We start from the raw sequence: 23,799 nt of genomic DNA on the forward strand, positions 1-23,799 counted from the left end.
CATGTTTTAGGTTGATGTTCCTTTGGTAGGTACATTTTGAAATTAAGGAAAACATACCTTTGAATTAAGGTTTCTGTTATAGTATGGGCTAGTGTTTGAATATGCTGTTTTTGATCTGTGTGCTATTGGTGGAATGTTTAGATCCAAGCACAAAGGGAATGGAGGAGCTCTTAGTTCTCAAAAGTAACAGTTTATCTTGCTTTTGACATGATTTTATTTTTGTCTTCTCAAGAGCTTGTGTTGTGCACCCTCTTTCAAGAAATACGTTACACGTGTCTCTCTTTTGTTAGATATTCTTCAGGTTTGAAAATGATTATTTTGAGGCTCATGGGTGGAGATAGTGTTAAAGTATTCCTAAGATAACCCTGGAAATAGCTACCATAATGGTGTACATTGTATTAGCTGTTGTTAAAAATATAGCACCCTTTAAGGGATATCTGTACATCAATGAAAAGTCAAGTTTGATTTGGACTATTAGCTGTAATGTCAATACTAGGGTGTTTAATCTGTAGCCTCACCACAAAATTATGAAGTCATTTTTAGTGTGTTTGTAAAGAATGAAATCTTGAATCAATAAAGCAGATATGTTTTCTTTCCAATCATTTCATGAAGAGGTTGGCATCATTAGGGGAATCTACTGAACCCACAGAGGTGCTCCTAAGTTGTAGAAAGAAAGTTTCTTGTCATTCAAAGTAGATGTGAACTAGTATGAAATGTAATAGTTGTAGTAAGAAAGTTTTTTTTACAGCCGGTGTCGGAATGTCCAGAAGGAACCATTAATTAGCTTTCCAATCTATAAAAGAAATAGAGTTTTACAGAGTTTTAAATTCTAGTGCGTACAAAATGAATTTATTTCCATTGGGCGGATCTCGGCCAGCAACTTCCAAAGATCTGTGGTGTCTTTAAGCTCTGCATACAAGTGAGCTTTCCAGTTTTTATTGTTTTTGAGTGGATGTTCTTTGAGTGCCACCAATGTAAGATATTTCCAATTCTAAGGCATTGGTGTCAGTTCACTGTCCATCAAAACATGATCTAGATTGGCTAAAAAAGCTTTCTAGTTAAATTGGATCATACAGTTCTCTTGCTTTGCCTCGCACAGTTACTGGTATAGTTACTGGAACCAGCAGGCCATTCCTGATTTATTACATCTTAAGAAGGGGGCATAATAAAAGGAATTTATTTAAGAAGGAGATTTGTTTCGTATGAAAAGTCCACTTCAAATGAGATCCTGTGTCTGTTGTATAGGGGCCTTCTTGAATGCTCGGATCCTTAAGTGTACATGATGATGGCATAAAAGGCAGACAGTCATTGGTCTAGGTATTTGTTTATTTGATTCCCTTTTTAGCATATACTATGGGTTCTCTGGAATTCAGTGGGTAGTTGGAATTCTAAATTGAGAATTTTCAGTATGAAGGTAGCCAGAAATGTCATCATGTATTCGCCTTCTAATTGAGTGACACCGAAAATACACATATTGTCTCTTCTGCTTCTGTCTTCAAGTTCACGAACTTCTTGACATTTACTCTCGAACTTCTTTATTTTTTAATGACTCTAGAGTTCATTGCTCTAGCACTTTTATTTCAGTGGCATCCAGCTACTTTTCCTACCTGTCATGTTGAGCTTTAAAAGTCATGAACTCATTAGGCACAGGTTTTAATTCTTTGTTCATCTCTGTGGGCTGTTGCTCTTCTTTATTTATTAAGGCTTTTATATATTTGGGTTCCAAAATAAGTGATTCTAAGGTGAATGAGTCCTAATTTGTTCAGGGGCTTGTTGGGCCTTTTAAGTCTTCTTCTTCCCTCCAATCAGGACCTTTGAAAATAGTAGCCGTAAGGAGGCTTTATTTCCTTCTATCTGTAATGTAAAAAGAGGCATATATAAAATGGGTAGGCTGGCTAAGCATACACTTTTATAGATTGTTGTCAGTTATGGGGCATGTACCTACCTTTGGAATTCGGTTTTGCACGTGTCTTTTGACAGCTATTATAGTGAAATAATCTCCTACAAGCAGCTATTGCAAGCTATGAGATACAGATTTTTCAAGAATGATTGTAAACTACTTGGTGGCTTCCCCTTAAACACTTTATTGTTCTGTGAATGCTAAGTGTGTCAGACATTTAAGTTGTTACTAGAGTGTGCTGGGCTTGCAGCACTTTTCCTGCATGGTTCTGTGGGAAAAGGTGGCTTCCTTACGGAGGACATAAGACATATTCAACTTGTTTCTGTTCCAGTCTACTATGGATACTCCGCAGTAGTCTGAAATGGTGATATGTGGTCTGTCAGCTGTATTTTGGTAAATCTGCCACAGTACTCTCTCATGTTGGCAGCTGCTGCAGTACTCTCTCATCTTGGCGGCTGTTTCTACCTTCCCCCAATTCATCTCAGTAGCAGCAGTAATATGTATCACAGAAGAGTTGTCTGGAGGCCTATTACCTCTTGTCTCTCTTCGGCAGCACCAGTACCTTCCCTGTACCATCTACCTTTCCTACTATGTGTGTTGCCATGTAAACCTTCTGCAACAGGATTTCACCAGTCACCTGTTTCCCAGATCTGTGGAGCCCCATTTCTTGAAATCATATGCTAAACAGGCCAGGCGACGGATGGCATTTTGTTTTTTGTCTCAGAATAAGATTGTAGTGCCCTTCGAGGCAGATGGCCTTCATAGTACAGTGCCTGAATGTAAACACTCATTCACAAGACATTTGTGCCAATATATTGGCCGTTAGGAGTGCTCATTTGTCAGAGTACTTTAGAAGTTGGTCATTTTCCTCACATCCTGACTATGTCTCCTTTGGTGTTGACTTTTCTCCTTCCACGCAATGGATCAAAAAATCTCTTTAATATAATAGTCAATTTAGATCACTTTGTTCCTCCAACAAACGTCACAAACAAATTGGATGATATTCTGAATGAATTACATCAGTAGAAATAAATTGATCATGTTTTTTTAACATCAAAACAGGAAAGAAATCTGGAAGAATGGCTCCTGAGGGAAATAAAAAGAGGAGTTGCCTTTAAAAGGAAAGAATTATGCCATCCTCCAAGAATCTTAGAAAAGGAGGTTGCTAAAATAAAGCAGAAAATTCTCCCATTCTCCTCTCAGCTTAATAATTGATAGCAGAAAAGAGCCAGATCTGGTTATCTAGGCCCACTCGAGAAGGGTGATGTAATTTTAGAAGTTCAGTTAAGTCATAAACTGAAGAAAAAAACAAAAAGCCACTCCATAGGAAACAACTTAAAATCAGCAAAAATTAAGGGTTCAAATGGAAAGAAATGAAGGGGCTTCAGAACTGAAGGGCGTTCCCTAGGTGGAGCACTAAGGCAAAAAAGCATTTGACAAATAGAGAAACCTCGAAACAGACATGACACTAAGTCATCACCCACCAGAATGCTTTAATTGCAAACCATTGAGTTTTAGAGTAGATAGTGAAAGATGAATGTAGAAATATTTAACAAAACTGTGAGATAGACATCAAAGAGCAAGAATCAGGACACCAAATCTGTAGAGCACCATTTTTATATGTAAAAAAGAAAAGCCCAATGTCTACAATAAGATTTCAAAATCGATCATCTTATAACATCCTAAATTACTTCAGCTAACTGACGTTGAAGACTTGTTCTTCTCAACTTCCATACCGAGAGGGACATCTTGAGAAGAAGAGGAAGGCTGGATGGATTGAAAGCAGACGGAAATATAGGCAGGCTCCATGGTAGTAAGAACTGTCAGATAAATGAGAAGTGGGAACCAAGACCTCTGTGACCAAAATGGGCCACCACTCTTACTTATGCACTATCCCCCTGAATCTTCACAAGTGTTATTGAAATCAATGGAAATGGAAGAAAAAGTATTCAACAACCTCTATAGCCACTTGATAGTAGTGCATCCATCCCCCATGATCCTTGTTCTGGGAACTAAGAGCAAAATCTTGGTAACAGAGAGTTGTTCCTGGAATCAACCTGATCCATGTAAGGGGTACCAAACTCCTGCATACCGTGTGAAAGGTCATCTTGGATAAAGACATATTCTGATATAAAGCAGCTACTCTTCTCAGCTGAACCATACTTGAATTGTCATGATCCTTGATAAGGATTTCTGAGATGGACAGCACTTTCTCTGTTGACAATCCTAGTATATAAGCCACTTAATTCAGGGATCTTGACTGGATGCTATCCTTATGGTTGATATACGCCACAGTAACTGTGTTGTCTGACCTTATTAGCCAATTTCAATGAAGTACCCACACTTGGAAGTGGAGTAAGTATCAATGAACTGCAGTGAACTCCCTCCAGTTGGTGTATCAAAGTGTCTGCTAGGGACCACTGCGGGTGGACAAGATCCAAAGTTGTTTCCCAACCTGTTGAATTCGCATCCATGGTCAGAACTTTCTGTGCCTCTGGGTACATCACCTTTCTCTTACCATACCACTGGACTTGAGATTTGATCTCCTATTAAACGGAACTACAGTGTACATGGGTCACAGCACCGGCTACCAATGCTTCTGAAGATGCCAGAGAAGAGGACCAAGATAATGTTTTAGGAGAGGACGAAGATAAAGTTTTAGAAGAGGACCAAGATAAAGTTTTGTCCACTGGACTATAAAAACAAAGGCTTCCATCAATCAATCAATCAATCAATCATATCACTTGTATAGCGCGCTACTCACCCGGAAGGGTCTCAAGGCGCTTGAGGGAAGGGGGCCGCTACTTCTCGAACAGCCAGGTCTTGAGTTGTCTTCTGAAGGCGAGGTGGTCCTGGGTCAGCCGAAGGTGGATGGGGAGGGAGTTCCATGTCTTGGCCGCTAGGTAGGAGAAGGATCTGCCTCCGGCGGTGGCTCTTCGAATGCGTGGTACGGCGGCGAGGGCGAGGCTAGCAGATCGTAGCTGGCGAGTGGGCGTGTGGAAGGTCAGGCGGTCGTTGAGGTACTTGGGGCCCAGGTCGTGGAGAGACTTGTGTGCGTGTGTGAGGAGCCTGAACGTGATCCGCTTGTTGATGGGGAGCCAGTGCAGGTTCCTCAGGTGGCCGGAGATGTGGCTGCCTCGAGGGATGTCTAGGATGAGTCGGGCGGAGGCGTTCTGGATGCGTTGTAGTCTTTTTTGTAGCTTGGCTGTGGTTCCGGCGTAGAGGGTGTTTCTGTAGTCCAGCCGGCTGGTGACGAGGGCCTGGGTGACCGTCTTCCTGGTTTCGATCGGGATCCATCGGAAGATCTTGCGGAGCATGCGGAGGGTGTGAAAGCATGAAGAGGAGACGGCGTTGACTTGTCTGGTCATGGAGAGGGAGGAGTCCAGGATGAAGCCCAGGTTGCGTGCGTGATCTGTTGGCTTGGGAGCGGTGCCCAGGGCGGGGGGCCACCAGGAGTCATTCCAGGCGGAGGGTGATGGTCCCAGGATGAGGACTTCCGTCTTGTCTGAGTTCAGTTTCAAGCGGCTGTTCTTCATCCACTCGGCGACGTCTTTCATCACTTCGTGGAGGCTGGTTCTGGCGGTGTCGGGGTCTCTGGTGAGGGAGAGGATCAGCTGGGTGTCGTCGGCGTAGGAGATGATGTTGAGGTTGTGTCGGCGTGCGATGGCTGCGAGGGGTCTCATGTAGACGTTGAAGAGGGTGGGGCTGAGTGATGATCCTTGCGGGACGCCGCAGATGACTTCGGTGGCCTCGGAACGAAACGGGGGGAGGCGGACTCTCTGTGTTCTTCCAGCTAGGAACGAGATGATCCACTTCAGTGCCTTCTCTTGGATGCCGGTGTTGCTGAGGCGCTGGACTAGGGTGCGGTGGCAGACATTGTCGAACGCTGCAGAGAGGTCCAGGAGGATGAGTGCCGCTGTTTCCCCGTTGTCGAGCAGGGCTCGGATGTCGTCGGTGGCTGCGATGAGGGCGGTCTCGGTGCTGTAGTTGGCTCTGAAACCGGTTTGCGAGCGGTCGAGGGATCCATTTGTCTCGAGGAAGGCGGCCAGCTGTCTGTTGACGGTCTTCTCGATGACTTTGGCAGGAAAAGGGAGGAGCGAGATGGGGTGGAAGTTCTTGAGGTCGGTGGGGTCCGCTGTTGGTTTCTTCAGTAGAGCGCTGAGCTCGGCATGCTTCCAGCTCTCCGGGAAGGTGGCGGTGTCGAAGGAGGTGTTGATGACGTCTCGGAGTTGGGGTGCGATGGTAGAGAAGGCTTTGTTGAAGATGTGGTGGGGGCAGGGGGCAGTCGGAGATCCGGAGTGGATGGTGTTCATCGTGCGGGCTGTGTCTTCGGTGGTCACTGCGGTCCAGGTGTGGAGGGTGGCGGTGGGGTGCGTTGGTTCGACGGTTGGGTGTGAGAATGGTGTGCCGAAGCTGTTGTGGATGTCGGCAATCTTGCGCTGGAAGAACGAGGCGTGGGAGTCGCAGAGATCTTGTGAGGGGGTGATGTCGTTGTTGCTGGTTCTGGGGTTGGAGAACACCTTGACGATGCTGAAGAGTTCCATATGACCCTGCACCATCATAATTTCCATGCTGGAGCTTCTTGAAGAGATAACAGAGCAGACAGCAATTGTCAAAAATGAACCACTCTTTCCTGTGGTTGACGCACCTTGCCTAAGTCTGTCCTGAATTTACACTTATGAATGTCAACTCCTTTGATGGAGTTAACTGGCATTTTTGGAAGATTTTGCAAACATCTGTGGTGATTCATAGTCTCCTTTGTAATCTCCATTTACAGTTTCCTCTCTGATGGAGTATAGATAGACCAATCTTCCAGATACAGAAAGATCAGTATCCTCTAGAAATTGAGAAATTATACTCTTGAGGATACCACATTCGTGAACACTCTTAGTGCTGACCTAACCAGAAGGGGAGAGCTTTTAATTGCCAATGCTGATCATGAATGCAGATTCTCAGAAACCTCTAATGCTGTTTCACTACAGGGATCTATAAATAAGCATCCATTAAGTGTATTGTTGACATGAAGTGATTTTCAAGAATCAGCAGACGTATTCGTTGGAAGGTTTCCAGTTTGAAAGGAATGTTCTCCACATCCTTGGTTTCCCTCTTGATATCTATTACAGTTTGATAACCCCCATTTACTTGGGGGACTATAAACACAATAGAATACATTTCATGACCATTTTTCTCCTTTGTAATGGGAATAGTGGCTGTTTTGGGCACTAGAACCTGGGACCTTTCTTCCTGATTGGGCATTTTGAATAGGGCATAGGTATGATCCCCCGAATATTGTGGAGGAGACACAGAGTCTATCCTTTATTCTCTCCGCACAATGTATTGAACCTGTACATCTGAAGACGATTTTTCCCATTCCACTGGGAAGTGGCGCGTATCACCTGCCCAAACTCCAACTTATGGCAAGCAACTTCCTAGAGCTCAGCATAGTCAAGAATGAGGTCTGTTGCCCCTGGATCCTGCCTCTTCATATAATTTTCAGTTAAGGAGCTTCCTTTTAATCATCACTATATTCTGATCCAGACATACCAGAATATACATCATTCTGGTTCCATAGATTTTTTGCCACTCAACTCCACTTTCTTCTTTGAAAGTGTTGCCAGAGACTCAATAAAAACAATCTCTGCTCCTTCTCATCCCCTTTTAAATTTCTTGACCTCTTTGGCAAAGAGGACTTTGATGAAGCCGAAGGAGAAGAGGAAAGATGCCTCCTCGTCACAGAATAGTAAGGGTAAGGAAACCACCATAACATGAAGCTGTTACTGATTATCAATGTAAAACAGAGCTGGGAGTCAATCCAAAATATTTCCTCCTGACGATGCTCCCTCTGAGATTTCACATTCGCTGATAAGCCTGTCAGGAGAGGAACACGATAAAAGAACGATGCAGGTTGAAGCTTTTGCACATCTTCAGCACTCCTGAGTCCACGTCCTGGGAGACTGGAAATAAAAAAGGAGAGGTCGAGAATGGTAATCCTATTATAGATAAGTAACAGCTCTGGGTTGGGGTTTGTTTTACAGCATTCCTCGAAGACGAGAGGTGTAGTACTTGGCTCTGTCTGATGATGTCCCCTTCACAACCAACAATCCATCCTCACCCAACTCCTCCCATAAATGGGGCTTCAGCTTTTGCATAGGTTAGGGTAAAAGCAAAGACATCAATAGAGTTCAAGCTGGTTTCACACAGAGGAGTTACAGTGAAACAGGATTATATTTATTAGGAATTGTAAACTCGAGCAGGAAAACATATTTCTGAGAGATACAGTTATTTTTGTTGTTAACAAAAAACTAAGATGTATCACACCGTGCTAATAGGATTATTATGAGTAATGTTGTGCTATTTCATGTGTTTCTGGGAGAGGGTGTAGGACCGAACGATGTTAAGTAAGTTCTTCAGTTTACTTTGTCATTTTAAATTGTGGTGCCGTGATGTTGTTCACTACAACAAAGATTGTTGCCCATTACGAATAGTAAAGCGAAATACGCCTTCTCATTTCTTATGGAAATTTCCATTCTGTGATGTAAACGTGTGTTGCGAATGTACATTTATTCACAGTCTTACCATCGCGTTGATTAATGTTGTCAAAAAACTGAACTGATATTTTTGAAACCTTTTTCAACAAAAACAGGTGAGCAATATGGTATACCTCTTGTCAAAGAAACCAGAGAGCAAGAAAGGCTACACCCTGGGAGCAAGAACTGCTGTGCAGTTTCCGCTGGAGAAGACGGTAAGCCTCCTTGTCTCCCTGCTATGCTCCCTCCTCCAATTAATAGATTGCAGAAAAGAGCCAAATCAGGTAATCAAGGCTTACTCGGGGAGGGTGATGTAATCTTAGAAATTCAGTTACGTCATAAACTGAAGAAAACAAAAAGTGAAGGATGGATTACTTGAATTAACCTCGGGCTCTGGTAAATTACGCTAGGCCTCGATCCAGTCTATCTCTTTTTGCCCACCATGCAACTTCAGATAAGAACAATCCATATGCAAATCATCATTGTTCCTTCTCCCATAGGAACAGTCTAGCCCTAGGTGCCAAGTCAGGTCCCATATCAACTAGTACACAAGAAAACCAGACCACTTTCAGCCTATTTGGCCCTCTTTAGTAGGGTACGGGTACAGCGTGAGCACTTGGGATATAGCATTGAAAAATACAAAAAAGTGATGGGTAGATTGTTTGAATGAATCTCAGCCACTGATAATTCCTCTAGGCCTTATCCCAGTCCATCATGGTTTTGGAAAACCATGTCACAGGAGACAGGAACCAGCCATATAAAAATCAGCCTTAGTCCTGCCAACACGGAATAATTGGAATGTCCACTCAATAGTATTACTTTTGTAAAAAAAAAAAAACCTGGACTTTCCTTTTGCGAAAAGGTTCAGTAATCAGTTAAAGTGCAAGACCTTACAACCCAAACATAAGAAACAACTTCACTCTCCTTTGCAGCTATAGCTTCATTCTGTATGGGCACGTCTTATACATTTGCTATGTTTGTCTGCTGCAAGTAGTTCACAGATACTTATGTGAGCATATTGCATTCAATGTTATTTGTTTTGACAGGTATTGTTGATGGGTTGATTGCAGTGTCAAAAATAATTGTATGCAGCCCAGTGGTCACAATGACTCCTGTAGGCAGGACTTTAAGTGTGATGAAAAAACTGGGGAGTCTTTCAAATGGGCGCTGCCAATGTATTTAAGAGCGTGACTTAAATACACCTCAGCTAAGAATCTGTGCTTAGCATAGTGTGCTTGTATGTTGCTGTTTCTATCATTGCATCCAGATATATGATACAACAAGTAACAGTATACCTACAGCAAGTCAGGACTATTGGCTTTGCCAATGGTTGTTGGATGCATAAGATAAACAAGCAGCAACTATGGCTTGTATATAATATTGAAAAAGCTTCCACTTAAATCCCTGGTGACACCACCACAATGTTGCTGCTCCTTCGCTTCAAAAAGAGAAGGGAAATCCAGAGAGACAATGACTCTCTTTAAAGGATTTCCCTTTCCCTACAACGCTCACCTGGCATGACGTCGTGCCGTCACTTCTCCACTAGTGAGAAGTGAGCATTGTGAGCACTCAGACATCCACATGCCTGCTGTCACTGCAGTCCAGAATAAAACAGACCGCCTGGTATTGCTTTGTTCGCCCTAAGATGGTAGGGTATGCCCAGACGTAGGTCCCTTGCTCACTTTGCCACTGGATTCAAGCTAGCCTGGCTGATGACAGCTGATTAGCCAGAAACCGGTCCCAGGATGCTTGTTTCCGGTTCAGGAAAGACATGGCTTGGCAGTTCGGGCTGGACTGTTCCCTTGAGGCACAGGGTCAGACTGATTTGCATATGGCCATGTCTGAACTGAGGTGGCGGAGTGAGCTAAAGAATGATGATGGGTTAAACCCAGATCAGTTGACTGGGGTGAGTGTTTGATTTGCTCAAGCGCTCTGTCCATCATCCCCCTTTCGTATCGCAGGGCACAAAACAGAGCCCGATAGACACCCGTTTCGAGGCCCCCTTTAAAAAACTGCCGTGCTCAAGCCAGGTGAGAACCGGCCCACTTAAAGCCCTGCCTGTAGGATGCTTGTTGTTATAATATCCGATGAGGCAAAACTATCCTAACACCTGTGTCTTTACTCTGGACTTCAAGAGGGGTTCCTACCCACTGCAGAATGATGCAAACTTTCAAGTTGTGCTAAGAAGCAGGTTGGTTAGCAGTAACACAGCAAATCCACACAGTGTCTGAGACAAGGGAACAAACCATAGGAACGCATTATAACTGAGGTCAACCCGCCAGGAGGTATCCCTAGATGTGCTCCAGGTTTTCCCTTGGTCAGTGACATGAGCTGCATCACCATAGAATAACCTCTTTCTCGCTGTGCAAATATGGAGAAACAGTTTCTCTCTCTGTATAATGTATCTTTGAGTAGTGCTCCATGAACAGGCTGGGTTTGGGCGAGGCTCTGGTTTGTAAGCAGCACGCCCTCACAGCAAGGCTCTAAAAAAATAAACCTTTCCAGTTCTCCGGATCGCTTTAGGCAGGTTCTAAGAACACTTGGCAGTATATACCCTACACCTCAGGTAACAGCAAGAAGGATGTAGCCTTTGCAGCCGTGCAGAGAAGCAAGCGGTCATTATGGTAGAGTGGGAGAGTCCACAGCAAATCCACACAGTCGCTGAGACATGCCACAGAGGAGTAACACTACCTTGTGCAACCCACCAGAAGTCAGCAGTTAGTTGTAGATGTTCTTAAGCTTTACCCTTGGTCTGTGGTATTTATGTATCTGTGGTATATTCCGAAGCATCAACACCAGCACTCTAACATCAGACATGGCTCCTGTGTTTAGAAAGCAAATTCTCACAGTAGGGTTCGAAGTGTCTGGGCCTCAACGATTCTTCGAAAGATCTAAACACACTTGGCAATCTGTGTCCTACTTCTTGATTTTAGAAACTGCAAATTATCCTCCTCAGTCTTATAGAATAGCCCTGGCTCTTAAAGGAGGGCGGCAATATGGATTCCTGCCCCTGACACATTCTTTGCGCTGTGCTGGGGTTCTTAGTGTTCCCAAAGACAAGGAACAAGGCAACACCACCTAGATGAAAAAGTTAGGGCAGCTGGTTCTATTCCAACTACCTACTTAGACTTTGGGCTGAAAATGTGAACATTCCGGGGGACACAAATGCAAGTGGATCTTTTTGTTGCACTTTCAAGTCCCAAGTCAGTAGGCACTCCGTAGTAGGCGTCCCATAACCTCGTAGGAGAGGTGGGTACACTGCAGGCAGGCCTAAGGCAAACATACGCCATTACAAAGAATGCAGGTTAACCTACTGAGCAGAGCATGATATACTGTGCCTACACATTCTCACATATTGTTCCTTGCTCAAGTTTGTTCCCAAAAGACACACCACACCTTGAACCACACGGCCTGTCTAGGGAAGGGAAGGAGGAATGAGCAGCGCAAGGATATGCAGGAGGCAGGATAGAGACTGGTATCAAAAAGGCCTACCTACAATTGTCTGCTTTGACAACCCACCATCTTGTAGATTTTCTCTTTCTCCCGCTCTCTCTTTCTCCCTCTCCCTCTCTCTCCCTCTGCCTCACTTTCTCTCTCTCTCTCTCTCTCTCTCTCTCCCTCTCAATCTCAATCTCCCACTCCCTTCCTCTCTCTCTCCCCCTCTCTCCTTCAGCGTTCCTCAGCCCCCGAATCTCACACTCGTGGAGGTGTTAGGCATGACAGAAAATAAGTGCAAATAGGTAGCCTTTTCAATAGAGTTGCATCGGAAAAGTGCTATGCCCCTAAACTACAATGCGCAGCCATCAACGATATCTCAGTCAGGACATGACAATAATAGTCACCCATGTTAAAAGGAGGTAAACATGGTGTGAACTCCTTTCTCCCGACTTTGACCATAAGTAGATGTGTACTCTTCTGGGAAGAAAAAGTATCAAACCGCTGTAGAGTACCCTGTTCTTTCACGGGTGACAGACTCAGTAGTGCTTTCCAGCCCAATGAATTCTTTGATAAAGCACAACATCCACCCAATGGAATCTTGGCGCTAGAAGGGTAGGTGAAAATGAAGAAAATACATGAACAACAATCAACAAAACATAATGGTTTTTGAAGATATTCTAAATTGCATACAATTTTGAATAGCCGTCAGGGGCAAAAGAAGGTAATTTCAAGCTTTGTGCCAATACAAGATAACGCCGACCTGCTATCTGTGCCGTGCAAAAGTGCCAAATATGTAGTAATAGATTGAAATTATAACGCAAATTGACAAGGCATGATGGTGAGTGAAATGGCATTAAGGTAAGAGTAATTAGTGCCCTTAACACCTCTAAATTTGACTCTTTGTCCATAGGTAGCCAATGGAGTTGCCTGTGGGCCTTTGAAACCGGCTCATATTTCCTCAGATGGGAAATCTTTCAGACTGCAAGATTTTAGATACTCTATAATATATTCAGAGTATCATCTGGAAGCCTTAGGTACAAGCTGTTACAATAAGCCAATTCTGAGAAAAAACACACCACCACCACCTTCTTTCTAAGAATGTTGATTGAGGCAAAGCAAACAGAATTAACAGAATTTCTTTACTTCCTAAAGTAGAAACCTCATCTAAATAAACCACTAGGTCTTAAATTAGGCAGACTAGGTTCAAACTATCCAACTTAGTGAGCCAGAAGGAGTTGCCACTTCCCCGGTGCTTCTTACTATACCCTTCCCTCTCCGGCACCAAGGTTGAGAAATATACTCTCAGGGTAGCTCTCTGTGTCTAATCCTAGATCTAAGGCCACTAAACAAATATATTCTTTCAGAGCATTTTCATATGGTCACTCTGCAAGATGCAATTCCACTGCTTCAATAGGGTGACTTTATGACTACACAAGATCGCAAAGATGCATACTTTCACATATCAATACACCCGGCCCATCACAAATATCTCAGGTTTCTGGTGGATGGGAAACACTACCAATTCAAAGTCCTTTCATTGGAAGTCATAAATGCACCATGGGTTTTTGCCAAATGTCTGGCAATAGTAGCGGCTCATCTCTGCAGACAACAAATACACTTTTCCCTACCTGGACGATTGGCTTATAAAAGCCACAACCCAGCAACAAACGTCATTAGTATACTCAAGTAACAAAAGACCTACTTCACAGCTTGGGATTCACAATCAATGTTCCCAAATCCAATCGGCAACCTCTCCAAATTCAACCATATCTAGGTGCATTTCTGAATACACAAATTGAGCTAGCCTATCCCAGTTCCACTAGAATTTAGAATCTTCAAGCCCTATTACCTCTTTTTTCAGTCAAACCAGCAAATAACAGTGAAGACAGTGATGCGTCTTCTTGGGATGATGGCCTGTCCTATCACTATAGTACCCCAGACCCATCTATACATGCTTCAGTTGCAGCAAAGTGGTCTTAGTCGCAGGGTCTCTTACTGAATCTAGTGTTGGTAGACTACCAAACTTCTCTCTCTCCGCAATGGTGGAATCATACCAACATGTCAAAGGGGTGACCTCTTCTGGAACCTGTTTCCCACATAACTCTCACAACAGATGCTTCACTCATGGGTTGGAGTGCACGCCTCAAACATCTCACAATACAGGGTATACAGCACACCAAGATCCAGGATCACTATATCAACTTCCTCAAGCTTCAAGCTGTTCACCTAGCCTTAAAAGCTTTCCTTCCTCACCTCATTCACAAATTTGCCCTAGTCCGGACGGTCAGTATGACAGCTATGTATTATCTACAAAAGGTGGGGGGGCACGGTCTCTGCAACTTTCAAAACTTTTACAGACCATAGAAAAATAGGTTCTGCATCACAACATTCACCTGCAGAGTATCTCCCGGGCACGGACAATGACTTTGCAGACCTGCTAAGCAGTATGCAGCAACAAGCCCAAAAGTGGGAACTCCATCCACAAGTCTTACTCCCATACTTCCACAGATGGGGATTCCCTCAAATAGATCTTTTTGCAACCAGCAGAAAACTCAAAAGGCCCAAGCTTTGTATCTAGGTTCCCACACCCCCTATCCAAGGGCAACGCACTATGGATGAGTTGATCAGGGTTATGTGCCTACACTTCTCTGCCTCGCCATCTCCTTCCATTTCTGGTTCGGAAGCTTAGGCAAACATCTCTCACAATAATCCTAGTAGTTTCCACATGGGCTCGTCAACAATGGTTCACAACACTGTTGGGTCTTTCCATAGTCCACCGCGAGAATGTCTTCAACAGGCGAGACCTTCTCACTCAGAACCATGGAGAAATCAGGCACCCAGATCCCAAAGCTCTCAACCTAGCAATTTGATTCCTGAGGTCATAGAGTCCGCTTTAATGTGCCATCAGAATACTTGGACATTCTTAAAGAAGTTCGTAGACCTACCATTAGGGCTTGCTATGCAGCACAATAGAAATGTTTTGTCTGCTACTGTCACTCAAAACGAATCAATCCTTTCAAAGCCACTGTCCAGGCCAATGTCTGTTACCTTCTTCACTTACAAAAAGCTGGATTAGCATTCACATGTATAAGGTTACATCTCGCTGCAATGGCTGCCTATCTCAAAAATAGGTAACACATTTCTTTGTTCACGGTCCCAGCAGGTAAGGCCTTCATGGAAGGGGTCAAAAGAGTAATTACGCCTCAGATTCCACTAACTGCTTCTTATAACCCCAATGTCCTTCTCACAAGAGTCCTGGGGACCCTCGTTTGAACCCCAACATTCATGCCCCCTTCAATTCCTTTCTCAGAAGGTCTTGGCATCCTCTTCTGTCCCTTTCAAATGTTACACGTGGCTCAAGATTCCTGCCACCTTGTGCATGGCAATGATGGGGGGGTACCATGGGTACCCTCCAGTACAGCCACCCACACCCCCAAACCCCTGGGGGCCCGCAATGGTCATCACGGTGATTTCCCGCATGCTTTTCCATGGCAAAGTCTCCGCCATGGAAAGTCAAGCATCCTAATATGGATGGCGTTTGCCTGCAAGGCACCGCCACCATTACCTGTGCCTTTTCCGCCCGGCCGGCAATCCGACCGGCAGAAAAGCAGCGGACGGTCTTTCCGTCCGCCACGGTGCCCCTCGCCATACTAATATGGCGGGGTTGTGAAAATGGGTCATTTGGCGGGTGGTGATCTTCTCGTGATCATAATGGGGCCCTAAATCTCTACATTTCCTATTTTTAAGTATCATGCAGTCTGCCTTGTGAGCTACAAGACCTACATAGGAGTGACATATTAACATTTTAAAGGAAGGGTTTAACCTGTCAAAAGGGTTTATTTTGACAGGTTGAATTGCAGTCTGTACACTGCTACAGTCAGGCTACATTGGTAAGCCTGAAGCCATGTTTGACCTACCACTTTAGTGAATGGCACAATATGTGTTGCAATCCACTAGTAGAATTTCACTTTGAGGTCCTGGGTACACTTTGTATCATATACTATGGATTTATAGGCAAGGGAAATATACCAATTAGGAGTATGCCAATTTGACCATTCTTTGGGAGGTCACAGGCACTTTACTACTGTTAGGCAGGGGTAAAGCGCATAGAGTTCTAAAGCCAGCAAAGTCCCAGAGTCCAGCAAACTGCAAAAGATTTATTATAACCACACAGAACAGTGCAATTTTCTGACAATTATCAACGCTGTAGGAGTAACAATGAGTTTCAAAAGGTTAGTGACCAGCCATTCATGGATATTTCGCATGCTGTGGTGAAGGGTAAGGCTCCAGGCACAATGTTGATAATTCGCTGTTATCTGCATATATAATGGATTTTCATTCTGAAGATCTAGTAAGTTGAGACAGTGGTCTCATGTAAATGTTATGAAGCATAGAGGACAGGGCTGATCCACATGGTCCCACACAGGCCAAGGTAAGCCTTGAACACAAGGAGACAGGCTTAGTGATTGAAAACAGTCCACCACGAATAAGGTGAACTATACTTGCACTGGACCAGTAATAAGCTGAAGTGATCAATGATATCAAAGGCAGTGGAGAGATTTAGTAAGGCCAGTCCAGGTGCCATAACACTGAGAGTTCCCATATTTTAATGTTTTTCTTCTATTTTCCATGTTACGTAACTAAGGGATGATGTCTTATTTATTGAACTGGGATCTAGCACACAATTGTTCCCTATTTCATCTCCATGCACCTAGTGGCAGTACCACAGGCATCAAATACATTTCAGTACGACTGCTCTTGATCTCACCAAACCTGCATCTCGTGTTTTCAGTGCAGCGGCAATACTCCAAGTATGAATGTATTGCACTGAATTGTTAGAACCACATTCTGCTTGTTTACATGCACCAGACTGAGACACATTTAAGATATTTTAAAAGGAACACTGAACAACACAGTGAGCTTGTTGCTTATTCACTGTTGGTCCATAACATCAAGATCTAGAGGAGAATGGGTATCAGGACATGCATAGGTCAAGACAGATGTTAGAAGAAGTCCTTGGTTATGTATATTTCACAAAGGTCCCTTCACTGAATTTAATTTTCCGGTCTAGTCATTAAGTCTGTAAATAATACTCCTGTATTCTGCCATTGAGTTCATTTCTTGGAATCATTTTTAAGCTTAGGTACCACTGGGGATTTCCAGTCACAAGATGCAGGGCCTTGCCTCTGAAAATGTCATGACCAGTCATTATTGCAGATGTGCAGGTATCCCTGAAATGTCAAACATATTGTGTAGCATGGCTAAATTGGCCATAAGGGTAAAGTTTTGATATTTCGGATGTTTGTAGAGATGACCATATTGCGACCAGTAATGTTCTAGGTTCCGGCAATTCCATACAATGTGTAAAATGTCACCGTTCTCCGTTTTACATCTCCAGCATTTCAAATTTGCTGTGTACTAAGTGTAATCTCATGTAAACTTTTAAAATAACTGATGAGTCTGGCTACCTCAATCTCTGTCTTGCAAGAATAGAGTTTCCCTCCATATATCGCCTTCTAGTTGAATGGCAAGTTTTTCTTCCCATTACAAACTCAAATAAAGTACCATATAATACTGATATCACTTTGTTTTATCCAATTCCTAAAATATTTCTTTATAGGGGCAGCGGTATGAGAGTAAAGTTTAACTTGCTTGAGAGGGTGGGATAATGTAGTCTCCACCTGGGTAGCAAAATGTTTCTATTTCCTATCTAGTATTAAACGTATTTATACTATCCTCTTTCCATATTCACCAATGAAACATGTTCCAGTAATCCCTACTCTCCTGTTGCTCAATAAGAAGGCATCCAAGTGAATATAAACCTCTTCTTTCTTCAGTTTGTGTGCTTCTTGCCAAGCTCAGGCTTTAGCATGCATGAATGAGTGTTTAGATTAGATTAATAGTTTATAAAAACACCTGGTTACTCCAACAGAGTGTCCCCAGGCTAGGAATTATCATCTCTGTAGAATGACGCCCGAAACAGTTCTCAGCACCAGTCTACGTGGGATGTCCTGAAAAAGCCATTGCTTATTCTTCAATTTCTATTGCATCAGTGCCTCTGCCATATGGTTTGGTAACTGCTGTTAAACTGATACATTCTGTATGTGTACAATAGCATGTTGTGTCAGTGTCTGTTACAGTGGCAGGCACTTTAGGGGTTAGCACACAGAGCCAGTCTTGATGCCAGTTTGGAATTTTTGAATTGCCATGCTGCAGTTGATCAACCTTTTTCTCTTTGCTTGGAGTTAGCTCAGGCATGTGATTTGGCTCCTGGCCACTTATAAAAAGTCTTTCTTCAGTATCTACCATATCTTCCATCTTAGTAGGCAACTCGTTCTACAGTTGATTAGTTAGATGTGTCTATGAGCATTCACTGCTTTAGAGACAACCAATGTGTGGACATTTAGGACTGCCAGGGTTGCTGGGTGTTGAACTTCTCCTTCTGCTTTCCACTCTGGGTGAATTAGTACATCTTTTAATTTTCTGTGGATAAATGCTTGTGAATGATTATACAGAGCTCTGTTTTAGTTTTTAGAATTCTAACTTTTCTATAGTAGTTCTAAAGCTGTTCTGAAATTTTTCAAAATATTATTTGACACTTAACGCATAAACACTTTTTTTCTGTTTGCTCAAAGTTGTTTTGGATCCTGACTACTTGAACCTCATGTTTTTTGAATCTCTACCATATCTGCGGTTTTGGGGGGACACTTGATAGCCAAGGGTCCAGCTGATTAGGAGCATCTGTTATGCAGCTACTGCTTATTTAGCTGACATATGCCCAGAGTGTACTCCATTCTGACATCTATGGTTGGATAGACTATTTGGAGATTTAGGCATTTCCATCTACCTTCTATCCGCAGGGCCCCATCAATGTCTTACCTAACCATTCTTGCCTGGAATCTGCTTTTCTAAATGCTTGCTCCCTTCAATAATGCAAATGGGAGAGGAGTGCTCTTTTTCTGGTCTTCCAGTAGGACTGTTGTCAATAGAGAGATGAGGTTAAATGAGTCTTTTGGTCCTGACATTGCTTTAGGTGTCCCAAACGAATCAAGGCTCTAAAATGTAAGTGTAAGGAATGTGTTGGAGAGGACAATTGTGGTTCCTTCTTTAAATATTTTTTAAACCCTTCTGGAGGAAGCCTTTTTTTGTTTTAAACTATTTTTTTTAGTTTAATATTTTTTTTATTGAAAATTAGAAGATAATAAACAATACAATAGTTAAGCAAAATATAACAAGTTAAACAGAGTACAAAGTTAATAAACTTGTTTAAACAAGAAATCCCTTAATAACAAAGAAAAATTAGATATAAATCTAGTCTAAGAAAACAATTAAGTGAACTAATAATAATAATTTTAAAAAAAGAACTAATAATAATTATATATATTTTGTGAGTTTTTTTACAAAAAGGAAGAGAGGGAAGGAGAGACTAGAGAGAAGAAAAAGAAGAGAGAAAGAGAAGATATATAAAGGAAATCATGAGCGCTAGGAGAGTGCTACGCGTGAAGATAGAAGGTAAAAGGTAACCAAAGTAAATCAGATTTCATTTTTTGAGATAGCGGAGAAGATGAGCCTGAGGATATTCTATGTTCATCTCAAATAAGGTTCCACCAAACCCAAAAACATAATTTAGAGTTATCTTACCAGCAAGTTAGTATAACTTTGAATGCAATAGCAATAAAAAGATCAAATAAAATAGTTTTTGGAAAAAGATCAATCAAATCAGCAGAAAAAGTACCCCAAAAAATATTTTGTGTAGAGAATGGAATATTACATGAACAAATCTATAAACATTTAGACCATATGGCTTTCAAAAATTCATTCACTTTAGGACAATAATGAAGTAGGCGAGTCAAAGTACCATCAGAGGAGAGACATTACCAGTATTAGGGAGAAATTTTATGACGGAAGGAGGGAGTAATACCAGCTCTATTGTATATAAAAAATAAAGATTGTGTAATATTGGCAGCTTTAGAGGTACTAAAAATGTTTCGCCGCAATTGATCCCATTGATGAGTAGATAGTGATTGAGATACATCTGTTTCCCACAAAAGCTCAATAGAGGATTTGTTCCTCTTAGTGAAAGGGGAAGACAGAGATTTATATATAAAGGAAGCTCTGGGATGGAGTCAGTAGTGATATTGTATAGCGGTGTCAAAGGGGTGACTGGAGTAACATCGGATGTAAAGTTATTATTTAGTAAAAAGGTTTGAAGCACAGGAAACAATAGGTTATATTGCTAAAGGCAGGAATCAGGGAGGCCATATCTCTCCTGTATAATGGAGTTATGATACACCAAATGATACACATAAAAAAATACCCCTTTCTTTCCAATATTTAAAGTAAAATGATTTATGGCGGAATTTCACACATTTATTGTACCAAATTGAGGAAGCAAGAAACGATTGACAAAAATCAGATCATTGGGTAAATAGTGTGTGTAATAGATGATAGGAATACTTTAAAATTGGGTGTTTCGATATGAATGTACAATTAGACATGAAAACAACATCCTGAAAAGAAAAGAAATGCAATAGAGAGCGTTCAAAAACAACCCATGTTGGTATAGAAGAGTCATGGTATTCTTTAGACATAGAATAAAATTGTTAATTAAAAAGGTGGTATGATAAAATTTAAAGTCTGGAAACCGTACACCACCTTTAGTCTTTGGTCAAATTAATTTAGATAAAGCATTACAAACACGTTTGTTATTCTAAAGGAATTTAGTACAAATAGAAGTGAAAGAACATGAGCAACAATCATCATTTTAACGGTGTCTAATTCTCCCCCCCCAGGATAAAAATAAAGGTGATCAAAGAGATAATAATTTATCGTGTTTAAGTTTTAAGGTGGTATTGGAGCTAGTGTATCTGGTAAGGTGGGGGAAACCCATACCCCAAGGTATTTAATTTTATTGGGACACCAAATGAAGTTAGTCTTATCAAACATATAGTGATGACAAGAGGAATTTAGTGGTAAATTCTCAGTTTTAGAAATGTGTTGTTTGTAACCAGAGACACTGGAATACAAAACAATCTCTGGTAAAAAAGGATCCAGGGAATTGGAAGGATTGGACATGTAGAATATCTGCATATTCAGAGAGTTTGATTTCTTGGTAGTTGAATATAAAACCAGTGATACCGGGGTTACATCTGACAAGTTCAAGAAAGGGTTCCAAACAAAGAAGAAAAAGTAACAGAGAAAGAGGACAACCCTGTCTAGTGCCTCTATGCAACTTAAAATAGGGAGAGAAATTACCATTAACAAACACACTTGCACGTGGTTCAACATTTTGCAGTTTGAGATTAGAAATACATTTATGGCCAAAACCAAAGCAACGAAGAGTAGCGAACATAAATTGCCAGTTTATAGGATTAAAAGCTTTTTCAGCATCATGCGACAGGGCTACTAAGGGAAAGGAATATTCTTTCCCAAGGGAAAGAATGTTGGAAAATATTCTGGTATTATCAGATGCAAGTCTGCCATTAATAAAACCAGCCTGCACAGTTTTAATAAGAAGGGGCATGATATTCTCCAAATGAGAATGTAAGATTTTAGCAAAAAGTTTACAATCGTAATTGATTTGCAGGTTGGGTCTGTAGTTTTTACAAAGGGTAGGGTCTTTATCTGGTTTGGGTATAATGACAATAAGGGCTACCAAAAAAGAACCACTAGCGTTAGAATTAGACAGAAATGAATTAAAAAGTCCTAATAATTTAAATAGAGGAGAATGATGAAAGAAGTTCAATGGAAAAACCGGCAGGGCCAGGAGCTTTGGCTTTTTTCACAGATTTAAGAGAATCAATAATTTCTTAAAGAGAAATATCTTTTTCAAGGGGTAAGAGAGTATTAGAAATGGAGGGAGGATTTGGGAGTCCCTGAATTTTCTTTTTGCTGTCACATTCAGAAGGAGTTATGTCTTCTGTATATAGTAATTCATAATAGGACTGAAAGGTGTTACAATGTCAGAGTCGGAGGACATTATCTTGTTGTTCTGTCAGAGCGAATAGGATCAATAGTTTTTTGTCCCAATTAGATTTTTAAATAATTGGCCAAAATGTTACCAGCTTTATTTTGGCCTCCATGGTATTTGGACTTAATCTTAAGAAGGACATTACAAGCATCAACTGTAGCAATTTTATTCAGGGCAGACTTGGCTTTAATCAGTTCATGTAGGTTTGAGGATGATTTAGAGGTGAAATAAGCATGTTGCAGCACCTTTATTTTTTGGAGATCTGAAAGGTACCTAGCATTCAATCTTCTTTTCTTTCTGGCAGAGTAGGCAATAAATAGTGTAGGCCCAGAAGGAAGCCTAAAAAGCGTCCCAATTATTATGAACAAAAATATCTATAAAATGTTTGACTTGAAATAATAAAAGAGGTCACTTCCAAAATAAAGTATTGGTCTAATAAAGAAGAATTATTAAAACGACAACGGCCTTGTTTAAAGGTGTTGAGGGCCCTATCAAAAGAAGATAAAACGGGAGCGTGATCAGAAATGAAAATACTACCAATTTCTGACGTTTGAGTAGAGGAGAGTAATGATTTGGAAACCAAAATATAATCAATACGAGACATACTATGATGCACATTAGAGAAAAATGTGAATTCATATATATCAGGGTTACAAGTTTTTCATACATCAAAGAATGAATGAGAGGACATTGCAGATTGTAAGGCTTTGTGAGACTTATCAGGTTTAAACTAACACTTCGATTTTCTATCAGTAAACAGGTCTGACCAATAATTAAAATCAACACCAACAATGATATTGGGATTAGAAATAGAAGAAAGTTTCCATTTAACATTTTGCCAAGATTCAGGATCAGATTTAACAGGGCTATAAATATTGACAAGAGTGACTTTCTTTTGAAATATAATAGCAACAACCAAAACCCATCGTTCATTTGAATCACATTTAGGAGATAAAATTTGAATAGTGACTTGTGGAATAAAGTGGCAACACCACCATGACGACTAACAACAGGAGAGAAGATAACCTGAATAACCCATTGATGTTTACGTTTACGTGATTCAACATTATTACAGTATGTTACTGTAAAAAGGCAACATGTGTGTTAAGCTTAGATAAATGGGAAAGTACCTTCTGATGCTTGACTGGATGACCCAGACCACAGATATTCCAAGAGACAGCATTAAACATGTTGAGGGGAAATATACAGGAACAGGTACAGTGGGCTGCAAGACCAATTAAAGAGACAAAAGACACCATTTATCGACCATCAAATAATATAGAAAAGTAGTTATGATAGGAGGAAAAGCAAGAATAGGGATAATACTCCTATAGGAATAAAAATAGTAAGAGTGGGAGACAAGAGGGGAAAAAAGTTAAATATGGGGAAGGGAGAGCTGAGGAGAAGGAAATAAGAAAATGAGAAATGAAAGACAGATCTAGGATTAAAGTCCAGATCTGAATTGAAAAGGCTGAAGAGAAAGCAAAGGGCATGTTTACGCCGAGAACAAGAACGGCAAGAGAGAAAAAGACTATAAAAGTTAGATAACAAGTAGTCTTAGATTAAAGGGAAATGTAGAGATAAGGGAGTAAAGTGAGACACAAACATGCAAGAAAATTTAGAGTATTGGTAACATTCATAATAAAATACAAGAAAACAAAAGAAAAGGGAGGTTAGTTATAGACATACAGAAATACATATTTGCAGCAAACAATGGAAGAAGATTTTTTTGAACAAAAAATAAAACTATTCGGTGAATGAAAATTAAGTATATTTGAAAATATCAAGCATTAGTTTACATATTGTGATTCGTGATACTTCGCAGAAAGGTTTTCAGTTTAGCCGGGTCATCAAAAGAACGGGAGGTGCCTTCATAGGTGATCTTACAGAGGCAGGGATGGAGAATGCCATATTGAATGTTCATATGTCTCATCTGTGGACGAAGAGCTAAGAATTCTTTTCGA

At 41.4% G+C, this 23,799-nt stretch overlaps 1 protein-coding gene across 3 annotated transcripts in view; it reads left to right on the forward strand.

Moving 5' to 3' along the window:
* CIMAP3 (ciliary microtubule associated protein 3) overlaps positions 1-23,799 on the forward strand; it is a 263,845-nt gene that overhangs the window by 139,961 nt on the left and 100,085 nt on the right. For all 3 annotated transcript variants that reach the window (XM_078644709.1, XM_078644710.1, XM_078644711.1), the window contains exon 3: positions 8,544-8,642. In XM_078644709.1, coding sequence (XP_078500835.1) covers positions 8,544-8,642 — 99 coding nt within the window. The remainder of the gene's footprint in view (positions 1-8,543; positions 8,643-23,799) is intronic.

The sequence above is a fragment of the Lissotriton helveticus genome, chromosome 5_1 (assembly GCF_964261635.1).
Source record: "Lissotriton helveticus chromosome 5_1, aLisHel1.1, whole genome shotgun sequence".
NCBI lineage: Eukaryota > Metazoa > Chordata > Amphibia > Caudata > Salamandridae > Lissotriton > Lissotriton helveticus.